General features: G+C 45.5%; 1 protein-coding gene across 5 annotated transcripts in view; it reads right to left on the minus strand.

Annotated features, from left to right (window-relative positions):
• Nucleotides 1-20,911, minus strand: part of PPP3CC (protein phosphatase 3 catalytic subunit gamma) — a 41,696-nt gene that overhangs the window by 6,672 nt on the left and 14,113 nt on the right. For 3 of the 5 annotated variants that reach the window (XM_064497791.1, XM_064497788.1, XM_064497789.1), the window contains exons 2-13: nucleotides 17,358-17,555; nucleotides 16,926-17,050; nucleotides 9,966-10,077; nucleotides 7,754-7,899; nucleotides 7,074-7,213; nucleotides 6,420-6,497; nucleotides 6,232-6,326; nucleotides 5,398-5,523; nucleotides 4,349-4,426; nucleotides 3,386-3,412; nucleotides 2,383-2,464; nucleotides 1,753-1,850 (exon numbers count right to left, since the gene is read on the minus strand). In XM_064497791.1, the coding sequence (XP_064353861.1) occupies nucleotides 1,753-1,850; nucleotides 2,383-2,464; nucleotides 3,386-3,412; nucleotides 4,349-4,426; nucleotides 5,398-5,523; nucleotides 6,232-6,326; nucleotides 6,420-6,497; nucleotides 7,074-7,213; nucleotides 7,754-7,899; nucleotides 9,966-10,077; nucleotides 16,926-17,050; nucleotides 17,358-17,555 (1,305 nt within the window). The remainder of the gene's footprint in view (nucleotides 1-1,752; nucleotides 1,851-2,382; nucleotides 2,465-3,385; nucleotides 3,413-4,348; nucleotides 4,427-5,397; nucleotides 5,524-6,231; nucleotides 6,327-6,419; nucleotides 6,498-7,073; nucleotides 7,214-7,753; nucleotides 7,900-9,965; nucleotides 10,078-16,925; nucleotides 17,051-17,357; nucleotides 17,556-20,911) is intronic. The other 2 variants (XM_064497790.1, XM_064497786.1) reach the window with 1 other exon arrangement.

A 20,911-nucleotide genomic window follows, 5' to 3' on the forward strand; every position in this document is an offset into this window, starting at 1 on the left:
CCAGATCTGGTAACGTTATTCAGTTCATTCTGCCAAGCTCTGCTACGAAAGGTTGGCAGAGACAGACGGGGTCCTGACGCTGCTGACCGAAGCTCGGTCTCTCCGCGCTGATGCTCTGCGAGCTCTCCCTCCCCAGGCCTCGCGCAGACGCCCGCAGAGAGGGGCACCCACCCCTCCCTAGCGCCTGGCACTGAACAGACGGGCTTGCAGCACGGCTGCTGGAGGAGAGCACGCATGTTAATTGGAGGCTGTTCCAAGTACATGGCGCGGTGTGAAGGGATGTGCGAAACGGGAAGGGTGAGAGAACAAGGTACGATCAGGAGAGGAGCATGAGAAGGGCACGAAAAGCAGGGTGCTGTACAGGGGAGGACTGGGTGCCGGGAGCAGCGGGAGCTGGAGGGTCTGCAGCCACTGGAGGGAGGGCAGGAGACAGGATCTGGTAAAGCAGCAGTAAAGGTCCAGCTTGTTTGTCCTATCCACAGGAGACACAAATCTCAGCTTCCTTTGCCTTGGGGAAGCTGCCTCCTACCCTTCAGACGGTGCCGAGGAATCCCATAAGAGGGGAAGGTGCAGGAGCGTGTCAGAAGCATGACCAGCTCCCTACGCTATCAGCTAAGCGGCAAAGCTGTGGCACTGAGACCAAGCTCGGTGCCTTGAGCTGAGCTGTGACACCCAGCTTCCCACTCAGACTCTGTTCTCTCCCTGCAGCAGAACTGGGGCAGCAGAAACCATCGTGGTTTCTATAAAAGAAAAATTCCTCCTCCTCTGTGGGCAAAGAAACCTATGAGTTTGGGAGCGATACCACATCCTCCCCGCCCCCAGGAATGCATAGCAATATTTACATGTTTCTCACTTCTGAACTATTTAATTAAGGCAAGGCAATCCCAGAACAAGCCCTCTTTGAGCCCTCAGGAAATTACCCAGCACTGATAGGAAGGGGAAGCAGGCTGGGCAGATGCCAGCATTCAAAGGCTGGCGGCAGGAAAGGATTAAAACACTAGATTACAGGATTCCCTCTGGGGACACATGTTACTGTGATAACTCATTCCCTGACCATCAGCCAATCTCCCTGCCCTGTGAGTTTAAAGCACGCAGATCACTAGCTCAGTCCTGCTCTCAGCACACTAATAAGACAGACCAGTTGGCCGGTGAGGGAGGGAGGGAGCAAAGTATCTGCCAAAAAGCACAGGGAAGAAACCTCCAAAACCAGATCAAAACCATGGGGCCTAGAGAAGCCTTGATATGAAACATACAGGCCTGGAAGAAGAATCTTGTTACTCCAACTAAATCTAAGCTTCCTCTGTTTGACTTCATACGGTCAAAATCAGAGGGATTTAGTTTAATGAAGAACAAACAAAAGCAGGCATTATTACTCATACATTTGTGTATACGTTATCACACAATAGCAGCAGAGAGCTGAGCCTCCTCTGATGCAAAGTTAGCAGGGAGATAAATCATAAAAATTACTACAGAAACAGAATAAAGCAATACACATGTTTTGAGTTGTTCATTCTCTGTTCTTCCTTGTATTCCCCTCCTGGAGCGCATACGGAGACATCTTGGGATGCTCCCCACATCCCCACCTAGGTTTTCTACTCTTTTCTACTTTTCGATCCTTCCCCATGGGCCAGTACCACCTCTCTCAGCTCCCCTGGCACTTTGAAGCGGGCCTACAAGCATTGACCTAGGGGTTTGTGGGGGCAGCTGAGGGCCAGCTATAAAACTGCGGAGAGGAGGATCTTCTGTACTCACCAGTCTGCAGGGTCTGCCTCCCCCCTGAGAGCACTCCCAGGGGCAGTGTACCTGTGGGGGTCAGGCCTTTGAGGGTCAGCACGCTCTCGCTCTCCTCCCTGCAAAGGGGAGACAAGGCAACCGGTTACTGCGACATCAGTGCAATGCTCAGGCAGGTCCCTACAAGGCCACCAGGGATGAGCGGCACGGAAACTGCACTCTGCCCTGGGCTGATGACAGATAGTCCACCCCGATCCGTTGGACGCCAAGCAGAATCCTGCCTCAAATTTGGGAGCTCTGCTTCCTAAGCTAACACACATCAGAGCTATACCACAGCAAATGCATCCCAGTCTGGAAAGGGAAAGTTCAGGGATAAACATCAGCAGTGTTTCTGCTGGCAAAGGTACCAGCACTGGAGACACAAAGGTTTCAGAGAGAAAAAGTCAGACACCTGCAACGTGGCGCCACGCTGCATAGAAACAACTATCTCAAGCCTTCGCCATCCACTCTGGAGTAACAGTCTTGTAGGAATTTCTCCAGCAGGACACTGCCTGCCTGTGCTTTCGTAGACCCATGAGAGCAGCTGACAAATGTCTCGTTACCCAGAACACAAATGAAACCTGGACGCGGAATCCCAAGCTGCTTCCTTACCGAAGAACTGAGAAAACACGTGCCATCTTCCCAATGGCTCTAATCTTATTCCTGATGATCTCCTTACGGACTGTTGTCCCACCTTAGAGAGAGGAAAAAAAAATACCAGCATGTGAAAGGTTTTCTGCCCTGCTTTCAAGGCACAGGTAATGTCAGTATGAAGCACCTGTCTGACTCCAGGAAAGAAGTCATGGTTTACAGATTCACAGCTACACTCTCGAGAGAACAGTGCTGAGAGAATGACGGTCAGGATGGCAGTGAGAAGGGCAACACCAACAAGATGACACACGGATTTAAAAGTCTAAGGAGAGTAGAACCACCAAAGGAAACAGATCAGATAGTTCTCGTTTGAAGCTCACCAGGTTTGATCACACTACACAGGATGTAACACAAATGACTCAGCCATGTAGACACAGTTTTGCAAGGCAGAACACTGACGAATCTGACTGCTGATGAACATCGCAGAACACCAGGCTGTGCTCGCCGCGGGGAAGAGTGTCACACAAGCATCAGCTTTGGCATCCAACACGCGCAGTGAACGGCTGGCTGGAGCCTTGCAACTCTGCTTTGACCCCACACAAACACAGAGTGAGTTATGTGAACTCCCCTTCTACCATATAGACCAAACATGAAAGAAAAGCATGGAGGGTAACTGAAAACAAACAAAATAAAGTAAAAGAGGTAACAAATACATCTCCTCTCAGCTGAGATTCTTCAAATGGCCCAACTACACATTAGAACAGTACAAGCCAAACCGGAGGTCTAACATGCACCGATGGCTCAGCCATGCACTAGGTGGCTGCATTCAGAAATCAGATAGAAACGTGACCCCGTTTCTCAAGTTCCTGGAGGAACGCAGAAGGGTTAAAAACACACGGCGCTTATGTTAAAACTGAAAGGGGATGAAGAGACTGCCCAACTAGTCAGCTATTCAAATCCACTCCAAGGAATCTGGTGGCACAGGCAGTGAAAATTAAGCTTGTAGCAAAGTCTAGCTGGGTACCTTTCTGATAGCTTGAAATGTAGTGATCTTCAGGGAGAGGAGACACCAAGAAACAAGTAGATGAAGACAGAGATAGAAGAAACAAATTTAATTTTCATGGGAGGGAGAAAGAAAAAAAAAAAAACGAAATGCAATGGGAAAAGCGGGTTAAAGTCTCAACCTGTTGATCGAAGCGGCACCTTGTTATACCACAATGGTGTTCTGCTTCTGTGCTGGACATATTTTACTCCATTCTATAAGGATCTGTATCAGCAGCTCCCCAGTAGCCCCGTGATGCCCCCCCCGCCTGTGCACTCATGCTCACATTCCCACTTCTAGCTATAAGCCCCACTTCTGTGCCTGAATTTCCACTAGGTCCCCACCTCACTTTGACAGCACGCTCACTTGAAAAGCGAGGTGGGGACCTAGTAGAAGTTCAGGTGCAGAGTCAATCAATGACAAGCAATTCCTCTCTGATATCAGAGCTGCAGATCAACATCGTAACTGTTTTACCTCCTTATGCATAGCTTAAAATCAAGGCAAAAAAAAAAAAAAAAAAAAAAAAAAAAAGCATTCTATTTTTCAGGACAATATGAGAAGCCACCTAACCCAGGAGTTCAGTGCTCAGATGCTGTAGCTTAGGCTCAACACTGCAGAGCAACAGAAGAGAAGACTAGGTAAATATTTTGGTGCAAATAATTTTGAGCAGGGGAAAAAAAAACTTGGGAGCAGTCTCTGTAAGTAGCAGGAAACCATTCTCCAGAGCAGCTGGCAAGAAGTGGCTGTTGCAGTGAATATAACTAAATTTCACAGGGAAAAAAAACCCATATCCTACCCATAACTACACGAGGGTTAGACAAACTGGAGACCCTGGCTGGGCATCCAGCTATAAATCAGATGCTGCTCACTCTTGAGCTAGCATCATAGACCTTTCCCCACCTTCACCCCCACTGTTACCAGCTCAATTGTAATAGCATTTGTTACCTTCCAATGTCTCATCACCATCTGAAATCAACTCATCATCGGAGCATATGTTGAGGATGTTAACGAGCATTTCTGTGACTGCAAGAAGTACAGACAGGAAGATTAGAGAGGCCTGGTGCGCACGCTTGGCAAACGGAGGTATTTGGAGGACGAGCTGGACAGGCAAGTGATTTCAAGGTCATTCATACTCTGGAAGTGGAAACCCAAAGACACTTTATAGCTGTGCACTGCTGGTACCTCGCAGCAGTACCCAGGGCAGACTACATACTTTACACCTTCTGCCAAGGAGGTGGATGCAGTCCAAGCACATTGCAGATGAAACAGACGGGGGAGTGGGATGCCAATATTCTTGCAGAACAGCCTGGCCTCACTGAAGGTCCTACCCTCCTCACCCCAAATCTGCACAACATGCCATCTGGCTCCAAGAATGTCAAATCTGTAGGGAATTCAACCTTGGGTTCCACAATGTCGAAGCCCTTTAGACTTTCAAGCCACCTTCAAAAGATCCAACGTGGGGTGGAACTTAAAACACACCATGAGAAGTAAAAATCCTTTTGTTGAAAATTGAGGCAAAGTCTTGATTGTATTTTAAGCAGCCTCACCTTCTTCAAAGTGAAGCCTTCCTCTAAATTGAAGTGAATGCTTTATTTTTGATGAGCTACAAGCCAACATCAAATTTTAATTTCTCTGTAGTATACCAGGAGCAAGGGAAATGTCACCAAATTCTGAGCTGAGGCTACAGTACCCAAGATTGCTCCATGAGCAATGCAAAGGTAGCAAGAATGGAGTTTTACTGGTAAAGATAAATGCTTCTAAAACAGGTATCAACAGCTATTTTCCTAAGAACTTTATGCAGCGCTATACAGCAGATCTCCTTGAACCTGAGTTGCTTTCTAGTGCTATTAGATATTAATGAGTTATAACACTGTCTTCCAACGCCAGACTTTTGGTTTGCAAACATTTAATAGCCTGTGGGACAGGTTTTTAAACACTTGGTGTACTATGACCAGCCACTGGGCAACTGAAATAAAAATCCAAACATCTCTTACCCTTTTCCCCTACAAAAGGCAAAGACCATGTGAAGACATCCATAAAGTTTGGAAGCCAGTACGGATGAGGGGAACAGTTGAACTGCCTGATGTTCATGACATTGTTTTCATATTTCAGTACAGCAGCTAGGAGAGAACAAGGAAAGACAACACACGCCCGTAGGCACCGTCAACTTCAGGGAGTCATACCTGCACTAACACAACTTCATTAATCAATAGCGACAAGTCTGTACTCATACAGGATCAAGTTACCGGTTCTCCAAAATTCGAAGGCTTAAGCAAAATTTTTCTGTTTACCCATTACCTTGTTTCACAAAAGCTCATCATAACAATGAAGGTCAATTTAATAAAGCTATTAAAATTTGTGCAAATCAGAAGCGAGGAATGCAGGGCCAAGATCCAAAGTGAAGGGAAGAAAACATTTGAGGAAAGTTCCCCGTAGTACACATTTGGCATTAACGGCAGAGTGAAGGGGCAGAGTGAAGTTATAAAAGCTTGCTAAAAAAAAGCAGCTTCTCTTTTATGGCAGCACTCATCAATAGTGCTCAGTTGTCATGTGGCTGGAAATGAAAGCATTATTCTAGGCTTTATAACTTGACAGCTAATTGCAACAGTAATACATTAAGTCTTTGAGTCAGAGAACCCAGTCACTTCCAGCTCCCCAGCTGCCATCAGTTTAGCATATAAAGCTCTTTTTCATTCCATGCATAAGAATGCAACTAGAGGAGAGGGCAGAGTGGGCAAGGCAAGGGAAGATAGAGAGGGATTTCCTAAGAGCGTGAAGACAGCACTGACACGCAAACAACAGTAGAGACCTGGCCCTGCCAGCCTTACCCTTGTTGTTATAGACATCTAGATAATTTGGTGCAGAGAAGATTGTGATTAATGACGGAAAGCCTGTTGTCTGGCTCTTCCTGTACATTCGGTACCTGAAAAGCAGGTCAAGCGTTAACATACTAGTCTTGCTAAGGATAGCACGAATACAGAAGGAGCCTGCTCAGCTATCAGACTGCAGCACTTACCCAGCGTCCTGGGCTTCATGAGCTCGGATTACAGATAACAAACTATTGTTCTGCAAAAATTCACAAACTGCAGGATAACTGGAAAACAAAAATCAAACACACATTAGCATGCAGCAAAGGAGAACAGCTAGCACCCGTGGTCTTGGTTTCAGAAACAAGCCACTTGCTGCATCCATTCGATTTGTGTCCAGCATCGCTAAACAAGGCCAGTATGCATTACATCATTCAAAAATTAATTGCAAAGCATTCTGTTAACCAGACCCCTGGTGCCAAATCCTCCCTATCAGCCAGGCTACAAGTAGTCTGTCAGCACAAATGCTTCTCTTTTGGACCAGAAAGGATTATTTCCTAGAGCTCCTGGTACTGTCCAATGCCTGAAAACCTCTCAAAAGGCACTCTGCCAGCTAGCAGAAGTCTTGCTGCTGTCCGATATCACAATTTCATAAAGCAACTTGTCCAAAGAAAGCTCAATATTATAGCAGAAGAAAACAAACAAGATTTTGTGCATTTGAGCCAACTGAAGACTATTGCACAGCCAGGTACACTGTAAAGTCCCACAGAGTGATCTGAACAACACTTCAGCTCCCCATACACCATAGCCTAAGACGAGACAAAAAGCTCTGGTCCACTGGAGCTCCCTGGAACGCTGCTCACCTGTAGAAATAGGAGCAGCCTCGAACAGTGTTGTGGGTGAAATGCTCCAGCGTCTTCTCATTACCATAATCTTCTGATGGATCAGACCAGAGTAGGTCACACATTGGACCAAAGGCTGGAGGCTCCTTAAACCTGTCTAACTGAAAAACGTACACAAAATCAGGACAAGGCTGGTGAAAGCTGCAATGGCTTAGTAACACACAAGCTTATAACCCCACAGTTTGGAGACAGGCTATTTTAAATGGGAGATTAGAGCTGTGGTTATTTTTCCCCAAGAAGGATTAATCCTCCTAGTCTCACTATCATGACAGTGGAGTCTTTTTTGCCTTCCCTTTTCGCTTCACTCTCCAAATCTTCAGAAGAGACCTACAGTGTGGGCACGCAGAACACACGAGCCGCAACCTGAAACTCCATTGCATTAATCAGGAAAAGTGCCTCTCCTCCAAGCATTTACTCAACTTGGCATACTCCGAGCTGGGAAATGCTATTAGACAGTTGCCATTAACTAGTTTACACTATTAATTGTAAACTATGCTCTCCCTCTTAACCACTGCAGGAAAAGCCAGCGCTTTACTGCATCTGCAAACCTGGGCTGACAAAGTGGATACACAAAGGAACTGAATCCCGGTACCAACTGCCCACATACCCTGAAGCGTGAAAGGACCACAGAGATTACTTACTTTCCTAATGTCATCTAGACATGTGATTTCTGGAGACAGTCCTCCATGAACACACAGAAACTGCTGGTTTAGGAGGGCAGCAAGAGGAAGACAGTCAAATGTATCCATACATGCATCATACACTCGCTCTGAATACTTGATTCGACCTGAAAAGGTGTCGGGGGGGGGGGGGGGGGAAGGAAGAGAGGGAAGAACTGAATTCATTTACACAACAAAGACTGCTCACTCTGGAAGAAGAGCTTCTTCCAGATTTTTTTGTTTTTTAATTTCTTTTTAGGGGGCAGCGGGGAGGAGTCATTCATGCATCCCAACGCCGATGGTATAAGAACCACTAGGCAAAGCTTTGATCAGCCAAAGCACCAATAAGTAAGTTCCAGGAGCCTAACACCTAAGGTTACAAGGAAACTCTACTCCTATGACCTATTAAGTTGAGCTTTGCACCTATGCATTAGTGAAAATACTGCCTTAAAAATGTTCATTGGACATTAGAAAAAAAGGTTTCACAATAATCTGGATGCTGCCAAGAATACCACTCTCACCTCAAGCTATTTTCTAGTATACCTGTACTGAGGTCAACACAGAATAGAGGCTAAGTGCTTGCCACTGTAATAGAAAACTTGGGGTACTAATAAAAAACATCACATTGCTTTCCTACATTCATACCACACCTCTAGACTCAAAGAATCTTACTAAACTCAGCTGCTATGCAGATTATACACTGGGAAATGCAGCAGCTGTTTAATTTGGCACAGCAATATTACACAACCATTTAAGATAGGAATTGCCTTTTCAGTTGGACACAAGTGCTTTGAGTCTGCTAGAATTTGACCAAGATGCCTACAGTTAAACGAATCTTTACACAGGATCTTTCAGGGCTACAAGCAACCACAATCTCAGCTAGATGCCTCATCTTAACAGAGGTGAAGATGTTCCAAAAAATTGAACAGAGATAACATGGCCTTCCCAAAAGTGGCTTAGCTCTTACAACAAGCCTCCAAACATGTTCAGAATGTCCCTCCATATTCCCTGTTAAAACAGACAGCAGGATCCGAGATCACCACACCTCAAAGGAATCCTGAGGTCTTCTTGCACCTGCAATCCCTTCACAGGGCAGCAATATGTTATCACAGCCAGATTGTCAAGAAAGCCCTGTGACTACTATAAAACATGTCTTTGTTTACAAAAAAAAGCACATGAATGGGAAGTTCACCTTTCCTCCACCTTTATTTCAGAGATACTAAAAGGTTTCTTCAGCTACATGCTACTACACAGGAAGGGGAATGGCAGTATCTTCTGTTTTCCAAAGAGGAAAATCTACTACCTCTGGCTCTCTGGTTCAAATTGAGCCCAGCTCAATGGGAGCTCATCTACCACCATCTGATGACTACAGTATCCAGCAGAGAGCTGGCTGATGTTTTTCAACCCATTTCTGAGTAAACAGATGTCATTATCTCAATACTTTTCAGCCTCACCCTGTCCTGCAGCATCCAGAGCTGAAGGGCTAAAGACTGGACTTGTGCCTTGCCAATAACTATTCCTTGAGGTCGGGTCCTTGAGCAACTATTCTCTAGGAGAGAACAGCACATTGCTGGTGTATACCTCTTTTATTGCTTGGAGGAATGTCTGTCATTCTCAGGGGAGAGGGGTCATTCCCCAACCTTACATCAGCGTTAGTTTAAAAATATGTAAATGCTGCGTGAAACTATCTTTAACTAATCTAAAATGATCTTAAAGGTAATGATTCTCCCTAGTGCAAACACTGAGGAACAAATCCTTTATTTGCTTCCAATTGTAATCACTGATCCCAGCTGCACAATCTGGAGCTGAAAGTCATTTGGCAGTAATTATATGTTGCTGGGCCTGAAAGTCGGAGGGGGGGGGAGTAGGGGGTGCCTGCAACTGGCTTGTCAGCAAGACAAGGAGATGTGCTCGCATTTCTGCCATCCACGTTCGTTCTTTGTTGCCAGAAGGCCACATCAACATGCACTCGGTACTTCACAGGACTTACATTGCTGCTTTTTAGCAGGAGCTGAAACAATGTGCTAGGAGAAAAGCTATGCATGCAGGGAAAAAGACAACAGGTTGGTACAGATCCATTTTTGAGAGCTAGCCAGTATCACCCATGGCAGGCACAAAAATTAAGAGCCTTGCCTGGCTACAACAAAGCTAACACATTTAAACCCTTACACTGCTGAGATCTGGATATACTTACACTCCTGCTTAAACGTGAAGTATTCTGTGAGGTGCCTGCACTCATGGTTCCCTCGAAGGAGGAACAATGTTTTGGGATGATTTATCTTTAAACTCCATAAATACAGCACACACTGCAAGAGAGGGAAGGAGAAGATGGCATGTAATAAAAACCTTTTATAGGGTACTAATCATCCATAGACTTCACTAAGTGTTTCTGGGAAGACACCCAACAAGCTGATTTCAAAGTGGAACCCTGATAGAAACCCAGCTCCATAATCGGCAGTAGATCTTATCTTGGCCAACTCCACCAGTGGGGGAAAGCCACACCGCACATTTCTCTATATTAGGCCTGAGTTGGAGAAGTGACAAATGAGATCGCATTCAACTGAAACCGACTCTGGGCTGGGTGGGGGCAGCTTTTCCTTCCAGCAGAAACCGAAGCAAAAAGCACCATTTTCAGAGCAGCAAAGCAAAACCAGATGCGCAGTAAGATGTGCAATCCAGATGTCCCGTTGCAATGTGAACCAGAGACCATCAGGCATAACAGACGTAACCATCTTGCTAACCATTTTATCAAGTGCATTAAACATGAGAAAAATTAAACTTGATCTTCTTCGCTGAGGTTTTTTTTTCCCCTTCTGTTTTTGTGCTTACACTATAGTCATGTGAAGTTCAAGTTCAAAACAGGAAAACCCTAGCCAGAAAAAAAAGCTTAGTAAAGCCTTCTGGCTTTGAAACAGGCTTTCCACATCCCCTATCTGAGCAGCAACACCTGTAAAAAGATCATCTTTGATGAGGCACAGACCAAAGTCAAATTGAAACAATCATTTTAGCAGGGCCCCAGAAATACTCTACGATGGTTTCCCAGAGAGGCTAAAGGAAGAAGGGGAGTGCTGGAAAGCAAGCACACTTACCTTTCTGCACTCTGGGCTGCCAAGCCGACAGTTAAATCAGCTGCTATCTAGTATGGGGGCATGCTACCACATTTCCCTTGCTGATTTCGAGCGCTGGAAGGACAACCCATAATGACAACAAGCTTTGAGATCTGGATTAGAGTTTCTAATAAGAGCTTACCCCTTAGGCTGACATGCCACGGAAACGGCACACTCTTTCAGAACGGGAACTACGGAGCCCGTCAGCAGTTGCACACTTACCACCACCGATCTGGTGCGCACAACGCTAGGGATCAGCTGCTGTGGCATGGAAATGGCCTCCAGAACCAAAATAAACCAACCTCAAGCTAGTTTCCAGTACAGCTACCTTAGATATCACGGTATTTGAACACTGAACCTCTAAGGTAAGCTTTACATTAGTCATTCTAGCTACGTGCAGGGATCCGATGAATCCCAAGGAGTTGTAAAGCACTCATTTCTATCAAACTCAAAATTCAAACCCCGCAAAAAACAAACAAACAAACAAAAAAAAGCCCACTGGATTACAAATACAGAATGTTAAAACAGAACAGAAACAGTGCCAGGGACAATGCTGGGTAATTTAAGCCCTGGTCAGGGCTAGCAAAAGTAATGTTTTATTATATCTATTAACGGCAGGAATGTTCCCAACAAAAACATTTATAATTATGCTGTGATTTAAAGCTTTAGCCTGCTGTTCTTGCATCCTAAGTGCTACATTTCTGGGCTATCATGAGAACCAGAGAATGAAAGTCACTATAAATGAAACAAAGGACTTCCTAAGGGCTGGAGAAAGCAACCAACCCTGGTTTCACTGTTTCAAAGCAAAGCAAGAATGTAAAGATACACCACCAGTAAAGAAGAGGATATTAGGATTTAAAAGCTGTTTTAGCATTAATGATATTTAGAAGGCTAACAACGTGGAAAAGGGATATTTAAAAATACATTAGAAGTATTTTAAAATGGAATGGACGTGAACAGAGTTACTCAGCACCACAATTCTTCCTGGAAACACAACAGCCAAACCACACAAGTCTAGAGCAAACCTCTTCTATAAGACTGGAGTTCCACATGGTTTGGAGCTATTTCAGAAGCAACTACAAAATTTGGGGGCTGACCGACAGAAAGGTACCAGTGGGTTAACGACGACTAAAGAACATTCAACAGTCCTTATTAGCTCTGGAAGGGCTGGAACGAGAAACAAAGCAGATTTCTACATTCACATGCATCAGATGTTTCCTGGTGTTTTGTACAGATCCTTTTCCCAGATTTTCAAGGCACTGTGCCCAGGAATTGATTACTGGATGTTTACAATAGCCTAGAAGCAACTTGAGACAATTATGGATTACTAGATTTAAATACTCTACTTCTCTTTTCGCTCTGCCTATCAGCTTGAAGCCCAAGGCCAAGCAGTCGGGCCTCTGCCCCTGTTGGGTACAGCTTTCCCTCGAAAGGCTCTCGCAAGAGCGGAGCTCAGCACGTCGCGGTGGGTGAGCTGCGAGAGGGATTGCTACCTGCGCTCCAGCGCAAACGCGAGAGGGACTGCTGCCAAACCCGCCTGCAACCAGCCACAATGAGACCTCCCGCACAATTTATAAAACCCAGCATTCAGGAGAAGGTTATAAACACTGAGCCTGCCAGCACGTTTTGAAGTAGGCACAGAAGAAACAGCATGTGCGAATTTCTGCAGCCGGGTCCAGGGCGCAGCCCAGAAATCTACCTTAGCAGTTATCCGTCAGCTGGACGTGGTGGAGAGCTGCAAAGGGACACAACAGTTGAATACTGCTACAGAAAAGTACGATATTAAAGGCACTAAATGGAAATTGCAAGGAGAGGGAAGCCAACCCACTTTGCACAGCTCAACACCAAGCCAAAAGACAGTATTTGATGGATTTCCTCTTTCCACTGGAAATGCACATCTGCCTTCCAGAAACAGATGTGCAGCAGGGAGAGACCCGGGCTTGTTGTACGGGCTGCACGCTCGACAGCCCGGCACTCCTCCCAGGCAAGACGCCTCCGTCGCGTTTCTCCGCTGCTCCCTTTCAGGAGCACCAAAAACGTGTGCGTCTGCACACACATACAAGGCAAACAAAGCAGTTGGGGCTAATTTTAGGTTTACAACATTGATTGGATCTTTTTAATATTTAATTATTCTGGATAAAACAGTACATTCTAGTTTGGCAAAATTACTGTACATTTAATTCCCTAATTAGACAATGATAACATGTCCCATTGTAACTGAATTTGAAAAACTAGTCTGGCAAAGGTGTATACCATTATCACTCCATCTTTCCTGATGAATATACTCTTTCCATAGATTCTATTTGTGGTCATAATAATTGTATCACTTTATAATTAATAAAACTATTCTATTCATTGTATTATGGAAGTTCCTGGCATCGCCAATCAGCACAGTGCATTGCTGAGTAACAGGGACAGACATCATCTGCGTAAGGGTCAAGGGGTGCAACTACAAGCTTAATAAATGCACAAGCACTTTGAAGGAAGCATCTTTTCCACTTGCAGACTGACGAGAGAACCCTTCCTCAGGATGCTGTCTCATCAGCATCTCAAAATGGAGACGTTTAGCCTGATTTCCTTGCTGCCTGTCAGTCCCTTTCCTACAACATTTGAGTCCATGGACTAAGTCCAAACAAATTTGACAACTGCCTCAAAAGCAATTAAAATCTGGTTTAAAAAACAAAAACAAACAGTAGTTATATCAGAGACAGAGGAAAATGTCTTCCCTGAGGAACAGGTGAAGCCGCCAACTGACCAAAGAGCAAATGCGTAACTCCAGACAAGCAACAGCTCTGTTGTGCAGTGACGCAGGGGTTACAACACCAGAGGAGCAAAGGAATAACCCATACCCCACCTGGCTTCATTAACTTCACAGTTCACGGAATGATTTTTTTTTTTTAATTTTTCATATATAAAACAGACCAGACCAGCAAAGCGAGTCAGACTTGCAGAATAGAACCACAAGGCTCTGCACAGTTGCGGCAGGCTTTGCAACACGGACTGAAAGCAAACACTTTGCACAGTCCTCTTCCATTAGGCATCAGCAGTCTCGGCTTTCACACAGTTGCTTCCCTTCCCTCCCCCTGCTTTTTTTAAAAAAATGCTCTTCGTGGCCTCATTATACTTACCGGGAATGAATGTTTTTAAATGAGAATTTCCCTAAGCCAGAGGCCCAGAAATAATTTGCTGAAGATATCCAACTGAGCTGATGAACAGAGGCTTTGGGGCTTTTTAAAGGTTCTGTCTGAACTATAAACTGCTGCTTTTACCTTGACAACCAAATATGCACAGCAATAGAGAAAACTTACAAGGGTCATGTGGGCTGCTAACAAGCAACCCAGTTTGCCTTAACACCTCCTTGGCCCCCAGTTTTGCATCTTGTTTCCTGATTGCCTGCATCAGGATGCAATTATACAATTACCTCCTATTTCATTCAGTTAAAAGGTCATGATTATCAGCTGCTCTGGGCAGGCACTCGATAATATCCCCACCCAGCATATGGATGCACAAGTTTGTGCTGTGACTCATGAAAGCCTGATGCTGATGCTGTTCTTCACCTTTCCTGCAGCGAAAGCACAGCCAGACCTGGAGGCCTTTCAATCACCTAAACCTCTGTGATAAAGTGATCACAGCTGCAAAGCTAAAATATCCAAGTATCATTGATCTCTGCATTTAGGAGGCCAGTGGCTGCAGCTGCCAGGAATGTTTGCATTTTAGAAAGCAGAAGTCTTCCAAAAAATGCAGGCACTAGGTGTTTTTAACTCTTTGCTTATAGCTATCGCCCGAGTCAGCTGCTAAACTGCTGCCATTTCACTATAGAAACCAGCGCTGCTGAGGCTGCTACACACCCAAGTGGGAATCTCTTAAAACACATAGGCTGCACTTTGCAGTAGGTGGAAAGAAAAGGCACACATCAATAAGAACAAGGGAATCAAGCCTTCTAGATTCTGCTTTATCAGTGACATTTGGATCAGCCCCCGCATGTACTAATCAAAGCCCACCCTGATTCGTGAAAGATCAATGCTAGTTCTGTGGGGTAAGAGAGTGGTTGGTGGCTTTCTCTCCTCTACTGCAGACTAAAGGGGAAAGGGGAAAGAGGAGGGTCAAGAACAGCGTGAAAAGCTTCATGCTGAGAGCTTACAAAGACCAATGACCCCAAGGGCTCTCCAGCCCAGAAAGCTGGGCTGCTCTGCACAGGCCCCTGCTGGAGTGTCAGGCCTCAGCCAAGACCTGATGAAGAAGAATTTCTCTGCCTTACTACAGCTTTCAGGCCTTCCTCCTGAGAAGGAAAAAAACAAAACAAATAAAACTCCTCTTCCCATCAACTCTGTTCTCCAAGACGGACTCATCCATCATTCTGGAATTTTTCAATACTATCTGTATGTAGAGGTCACGGCACTGATCCCAAACTAGACACTTCTGCAGATCTAGCGGTAAAGCACAGGATGGGAAAAGCACGTTACCACCCAGGATCTGTAAAATTCATGTGTAGACCCAGGGTACGATAATCTCATTTGAAAGTTTCTCAGTCAATTCCCCCCTCGAAAAACCTTCCTATCTCAGCAAGAGTTGCTACGCAATAATGTAATCTTTTCTAGGTAAATATACTTAAATCGCAAACTCATTTTGCACAAACCAAATGATTCAAACAATTGTATGCCTGTTCTTCCCCTTCCTCCCCAGGGAGGTTACAGGGTTCCTCCTGCCAGCACCACCAGAAATCCAACAGCCACACACAACACCGCCTTTGAGCAACTGCGTGTCCACTATCCTGGAAACTGCTCATTGTCACACCCTGGCTTACAGTCAATATTTAGGAACACATGAAGTATAAGGGTGGAAATAAGTCAGAAAGCTGTTAAAGCACAAGCTATATGTGGTACCCACCTAAATTCTCTGCAGAATTCTTCAAAGCAACATTGACATTAACTGCCTTCATTTGACTTGAGAGTCCCTCCCCAAAATTTTAACTGACTTCTCTACAGAAAAATTTGTTTGCAGACCCAACAGTGCAGCTATTCCTGAACTGTGGCACATGCCTTTCCTATGAGAAGCCAAAATGATTTCATAACACTTACTCTGTTACTTCCAGGTCCCACCATCACTGGTTCTGCCATCTTTTATGCCCCCAGTTTCTCAAATGTCACCTGTCACATTGCCTCCACCTGGAATAAGCACTCCTTTTCCACTCAACTCTGCCTCTGCGAAATGAAAAGACTGCAATCCCTTGGGGTCTGCAGCATTTGCTAACAGCTCTCCCCGGCTGCCTGCTTTGTCACTCGCAAGCCTTCAGTGAGTCAGAAGCAGCCACGGGTACCCATCGATTACTTTGCCCTTTAAGACCAGCAACTCACAGCATTACCCGGTACTTGGTCAGCGGCAACCCACAGAGCTGCAAAATCCTAACATGATGCCGGATGTTCCACGGATGTCTCTAACGTGACAGCATTATCGCAGCAAGGCAGATTGTCACACAGGCACAATTAAAGCCCTTGGCACTAAGCTCGTGGGTCACGGTGAGATACACAACATCCCAGGTGATATAGTGCTCCTTTCTCCTGATCCCATCTACAGCAATGCAAGGCTGATGCTTTCAGGGGGACAGTAGGGAAGCAATGACTCAGTAGTGTAGTGCTTTCTTTTCACTGCTAGGCTGAATCCTGCAAGTTTTTAAACATTTGCTTCCCACTGCCTCGTAGGATCCTGTTGCCTGCAATATACAATCAACTCTCCCTCTTATTCCACTGACTGACAGCTACAAGTGATATTAAAACTAGAATTCAGAAGCCAGAGTTTAGACATTAACCCCACTGCTGCTGTTTAGCTCTGTCACTGTATGAGGACACAATTCTCTGCCGTGAGTAATGTCACATTTGAGCAACACTTTTTCACCATAATTGTACTGCAGGTAAGTTACCTACAATGTGATTTTCATCATATGCAAAAGGATACTAAAGGATAAAATTCAGCATAAGAGAGATCTGTATTTGCTAGTTTATTTCAACACTGCTAGTACTAACATCAACAGGCTCAAGTTTATTTGTCACCTCTATACTGAAGTAGCCTCTGTCCACATAGTCTCCCAGGAAGAGGTAGCGGGTGTTACTGGGTGATCCTCCAACTTCAAATAACTTCATCAGGTCAAAAAACTGCCCATGAATGTCACCGCACACTGGGGGAGGAAGAGTAGCACAAAGGAGGGTCAGAATGACATGCTAAGAAAAGAAAGGTCATGACAGCAACAGGGAGCATAGCATGGCTTCACTCTGACCTAAGCCACCCCGCTTTATATCCAGCTTCTGTAAAGATGTACTCAATCTACACCAGCAAAATCCTCTCTTCTGAGAGCTAAGGCAATTTAAAAACCTCGCTGCCTGAACACTGGTGGAAGGAACACAGCAGAAAATCTGCTACTTTGAGCAGCTCGCGTTTTCTAGATGGGCCTCATTTACGACTGCAGCCGCAGAAAGCTCTCTGACCTGTGATCGGAGCCTCCACTTCGATCATTGTCTTCTCGTGCCTAAGAATGGCAGCCCCATCATTGATTATCTTCAGCGCCGCATCCTCTTCCAGGCGCCCTTCCTTTACCAAGTGGCTCTTCAAGACGTCAAGCCTAGGCTTCCCGTCCTCAAACACCTCCTTCAGAGTGAGCCGCTGCGTGGGAGGAAACGGGACAGCTGGAAATGGAAGTGAAGAAGTTAGCAACATGTCTCTTTCGGGGGAAAGAATTACAGTCTTTTTAGCAGGAGACGTTCGTTCCAAGCTTAAAGATGAGCATACATTCAGAAACACACTTTCACTGAAATTATGCTCTCAAATACCAAAAGAAGAAAAGCTATGCTGCCAGAGCAACTGAAGCTACACCCCTCAGCATGTTTAAGAAGCTGCCGTATGCAGACTAAATGCCATATGCATCCACAGAAAACGCAGGCAACAAAACTACCTCCGAATTCAGTCAGCTTAGCTGCCATCATAACGTTGCATTATAACAGGACCGCATGCAAATATCAGCAAAAGCAAAGAGAAAAACATACTGGTTCCCAGAAACTACCAATTTAAGGTAGGAGGACCAACATTTACAATTCTAGCTTATCAGGAAATTGCACATACTCATAAAGCAGAAGCTGCCTTTACCACACAACAACCTCCCATCTCTCTCAGTACGGGACATTTTAAGTGTGACTCCAAAAAGCTTAACCCCAAGCTTAATAATTGGTTAATCTCAATGAAATCCCATGTATAAGGCAAGTATTTCTACGTCACTCATCTATTTGCAACACATTACCTAATTTTTAAATCTAGATACAAAAACAACAACAAAAACCATTATTATTTTCCTGCTAGGCAACTCTTATCTGTGGGAAGGTGACCTCTAGCAGAAAGGAAGCATATGTAACACAGAAATAATAGTTGCAAGTGAGAACCATTTGACTTACTCATCTACCTTCTCCTAGGCCAGGCCAATTAAAAAAAAAGATGATGACGAACACGTGACCCTTGCATAACACTGAAAAGCTACACAGTGTCTTAATGCAAAATAAATTGCAAGGAGGAGGCCTGGATGTTTGGGAAACAGAGAGAAAAACGAAGTAAAACCCCGCCAAGCAGATGTGGAAGTGCACTGCTGCAGCTAACGGCAGCTCCATCGCACCCCTCGGCAATTTGCATCTTATCACCGAGATGCAGCACAGAGATCATCCGAGGTCCTGGAGTCCATTTCCTTCTCAAAACAGCTGAAATAACCGGTATCTCCTCAGTCATCTAGTTCAGCCCTTTCGACATCCCCGTCACAGCAGCACCAAGCAGATCAGGACAAAGCTCTACCGAGGGAGCAATGCTGCAGGGCGGATGGGAGAGGCCGAGGTTTCAGGGCAGCTATTGCCCCTCGGGCCTCCCTGGGGCGATGCACGCCGTTGCCGCGTGCACAGCGGCGAGAAAAGCCTCTTTTCGGGCTGGGGAAGGACCCCTGGGCGCAGAGACCCCGAGACCGTGAGCCAAAGCCCCTATCCCTCGCTGGGCGACCCCCGGCCTACCCCCAAATTGCAAAGGCAAACTGGGAGCTTTATGGCCATTTTAATCGTTCTGCTGCCAGGCTGCTGCTGAGGGCGCAGCACCTCCAGCACACACCGCGTGCCACTGTACCCACTCGCTAGCTGATGCACCGCCTCTTCCACACCTCCCGCTTCGGTGAGATGATCGAGCCGTGTGGTGAAAGACAGATTTGCACTTAACTGTAATCCAGCTAGAGGAGAAAAATATCACTGACATGCAAATGAGGTTGATGTTCTTACCAGTCATCCACTAAAGACATCCTGCGTGCCAAACCATGTCGAATTTAACAGGCGTAGCAACAGTGCTGGTCAGATAATACAGTAACCAACAGCAATGCAACGAGCTCTTTTAAATGCAAATAGAGCAGCTATTTAGTTTAGAAACCCAGGGGGCAGAGAGAAAAGCAGAAAGACAGCACAAGAGATTCTTTGCAGCTGAACATCAATTTTCAAATAACGTGAAATGTAGGACAGAGCAGAACAAGAGCAGATATAATGAAAGGGGACCCAGCGCCTGCAATAAGGTGGCCCTCTTTCATCTACCGCTTTGAAAGTTCTGCTCTACCGGTTGTGCACTTGCTAAGTGCCCAGCGTGCCTTGAACGGTTCAGGACACACGCAGTGCTTTCCCCAAGGAGCCTCCAATTAAAAAGGTTTAAGCAAGACCCCTGCATGTACCAACACAAGCTTGACACAGTATTTTTTACTGCATATATTGCTCATCTCTATTGCCTAAGAGGTGACCTCTTTGGTTACTGATGAAAAATTCTATATTTTGCAGAATTTAGCATTTTTTCCCCACCTTCTCTGGATTTGTGTAATGACGGCATCATTTGCACTGCAGACACAGGCAGAGGGAAGCTGCAGGTCGGACATATAAATAGGTTCAGATGGAATAACGGAAGCCAAAAAGATTTCCGTGCAAATGTGTGCCCAGGACCCAACTGCGAGAGACCGAGGCTGCAGGACGGACTGCAGCGAGTGACTGGTAAACAACTCACAAGTACTTCTACAAAGTGGGCAGTCGTCCTAGCATCTACCATCTGACTAAAGGAAGCGAGAGAGCATCTGAAGGTCAAATGATTGGCAAGGAAGAGAAGAGAAGATTCAGGAGAAGTAGGAACTTTTCAGCACAATATTCCACATCACTGCACTTCCTGGCCTTCAAAAATGGCTCCTAACTCCAGAGCCAACTTCAATTAACAGTGGTAGCTAAGAAAAAAGCCCACAGAAGTTTTGATAAAAAGTTTAATGAAAACAGCATGTAATCACAAGAGCAGCAGTGCCCATCACGCAATTCAGAAAAGATCCATGGAGAGCTTCTGGCATGGTCTGCTTTGCCTTTTCTTGGTAGCCCTAGTGAGCAGTTATGCAAGATAAAATATGAGGATATGTTGATGCGAGCAGCCAAGAACTTTTATGTAAGTTTTCGCTGCTGGCTTCGTACAACTCAACTCCCACAAGGAGCTGGGCACGATAAGGAATCGGCTCTGTCTCTGCTCTGCCAGTCTGCAAGCCAAACTCCAGCGAGCGCGGAGTGCAGCTGCGAGATCCGGGGAGAGAAACCTGCTCCAGAGAAGCAAGAGAGACCAGGATCGTTCTGGGGACATACGCACACAGCAAAGACCTCCTAGCAGACAAGGGATTACTCCATATTGCCCATTTTCTATTCGATATGCTTCCTGCTATCCCACCCTAAAAAAGCACTCTCGATTCCCCAAGCCAGTCCTACAGCACTGGAATAGCAGATATTTGTGCTGCGATACACGGAGAGAATCGCCAAGCTCTTCGAAACTTCGTCGGGGCTGCAGGAAAACGTCCTCCACGCGCTGGCAAGTCACCAGAAAGCAAGCACTCGAGCCGAAGCATTAGCAAAACTGAAACCCACCAATGATTATGTTTCCTGCATGCAGCAAGTGAGGAGGACAAGTACTTAAGTAATTAGTGTTGTCAAAGCAAGTAATCCTGTTAGCCGGTATAACT

The sequence above is a fragment of the Dromaius novaehollandiae genome, chromosome 26 (genome assembly GCF_036370855.1).
Source record: "Dromaius novaehollandiae isolate bDroNov1 chromosome 26, bDroNov1.hap1, whole genome shotgun sequence".
Classification (NCBI taxonomy): Eukaryota; Metazoa; Chordata; class Aves; order Casuariiformes; family Dromaiidae; genus Dromaius; species Dromaius novaehollandiae.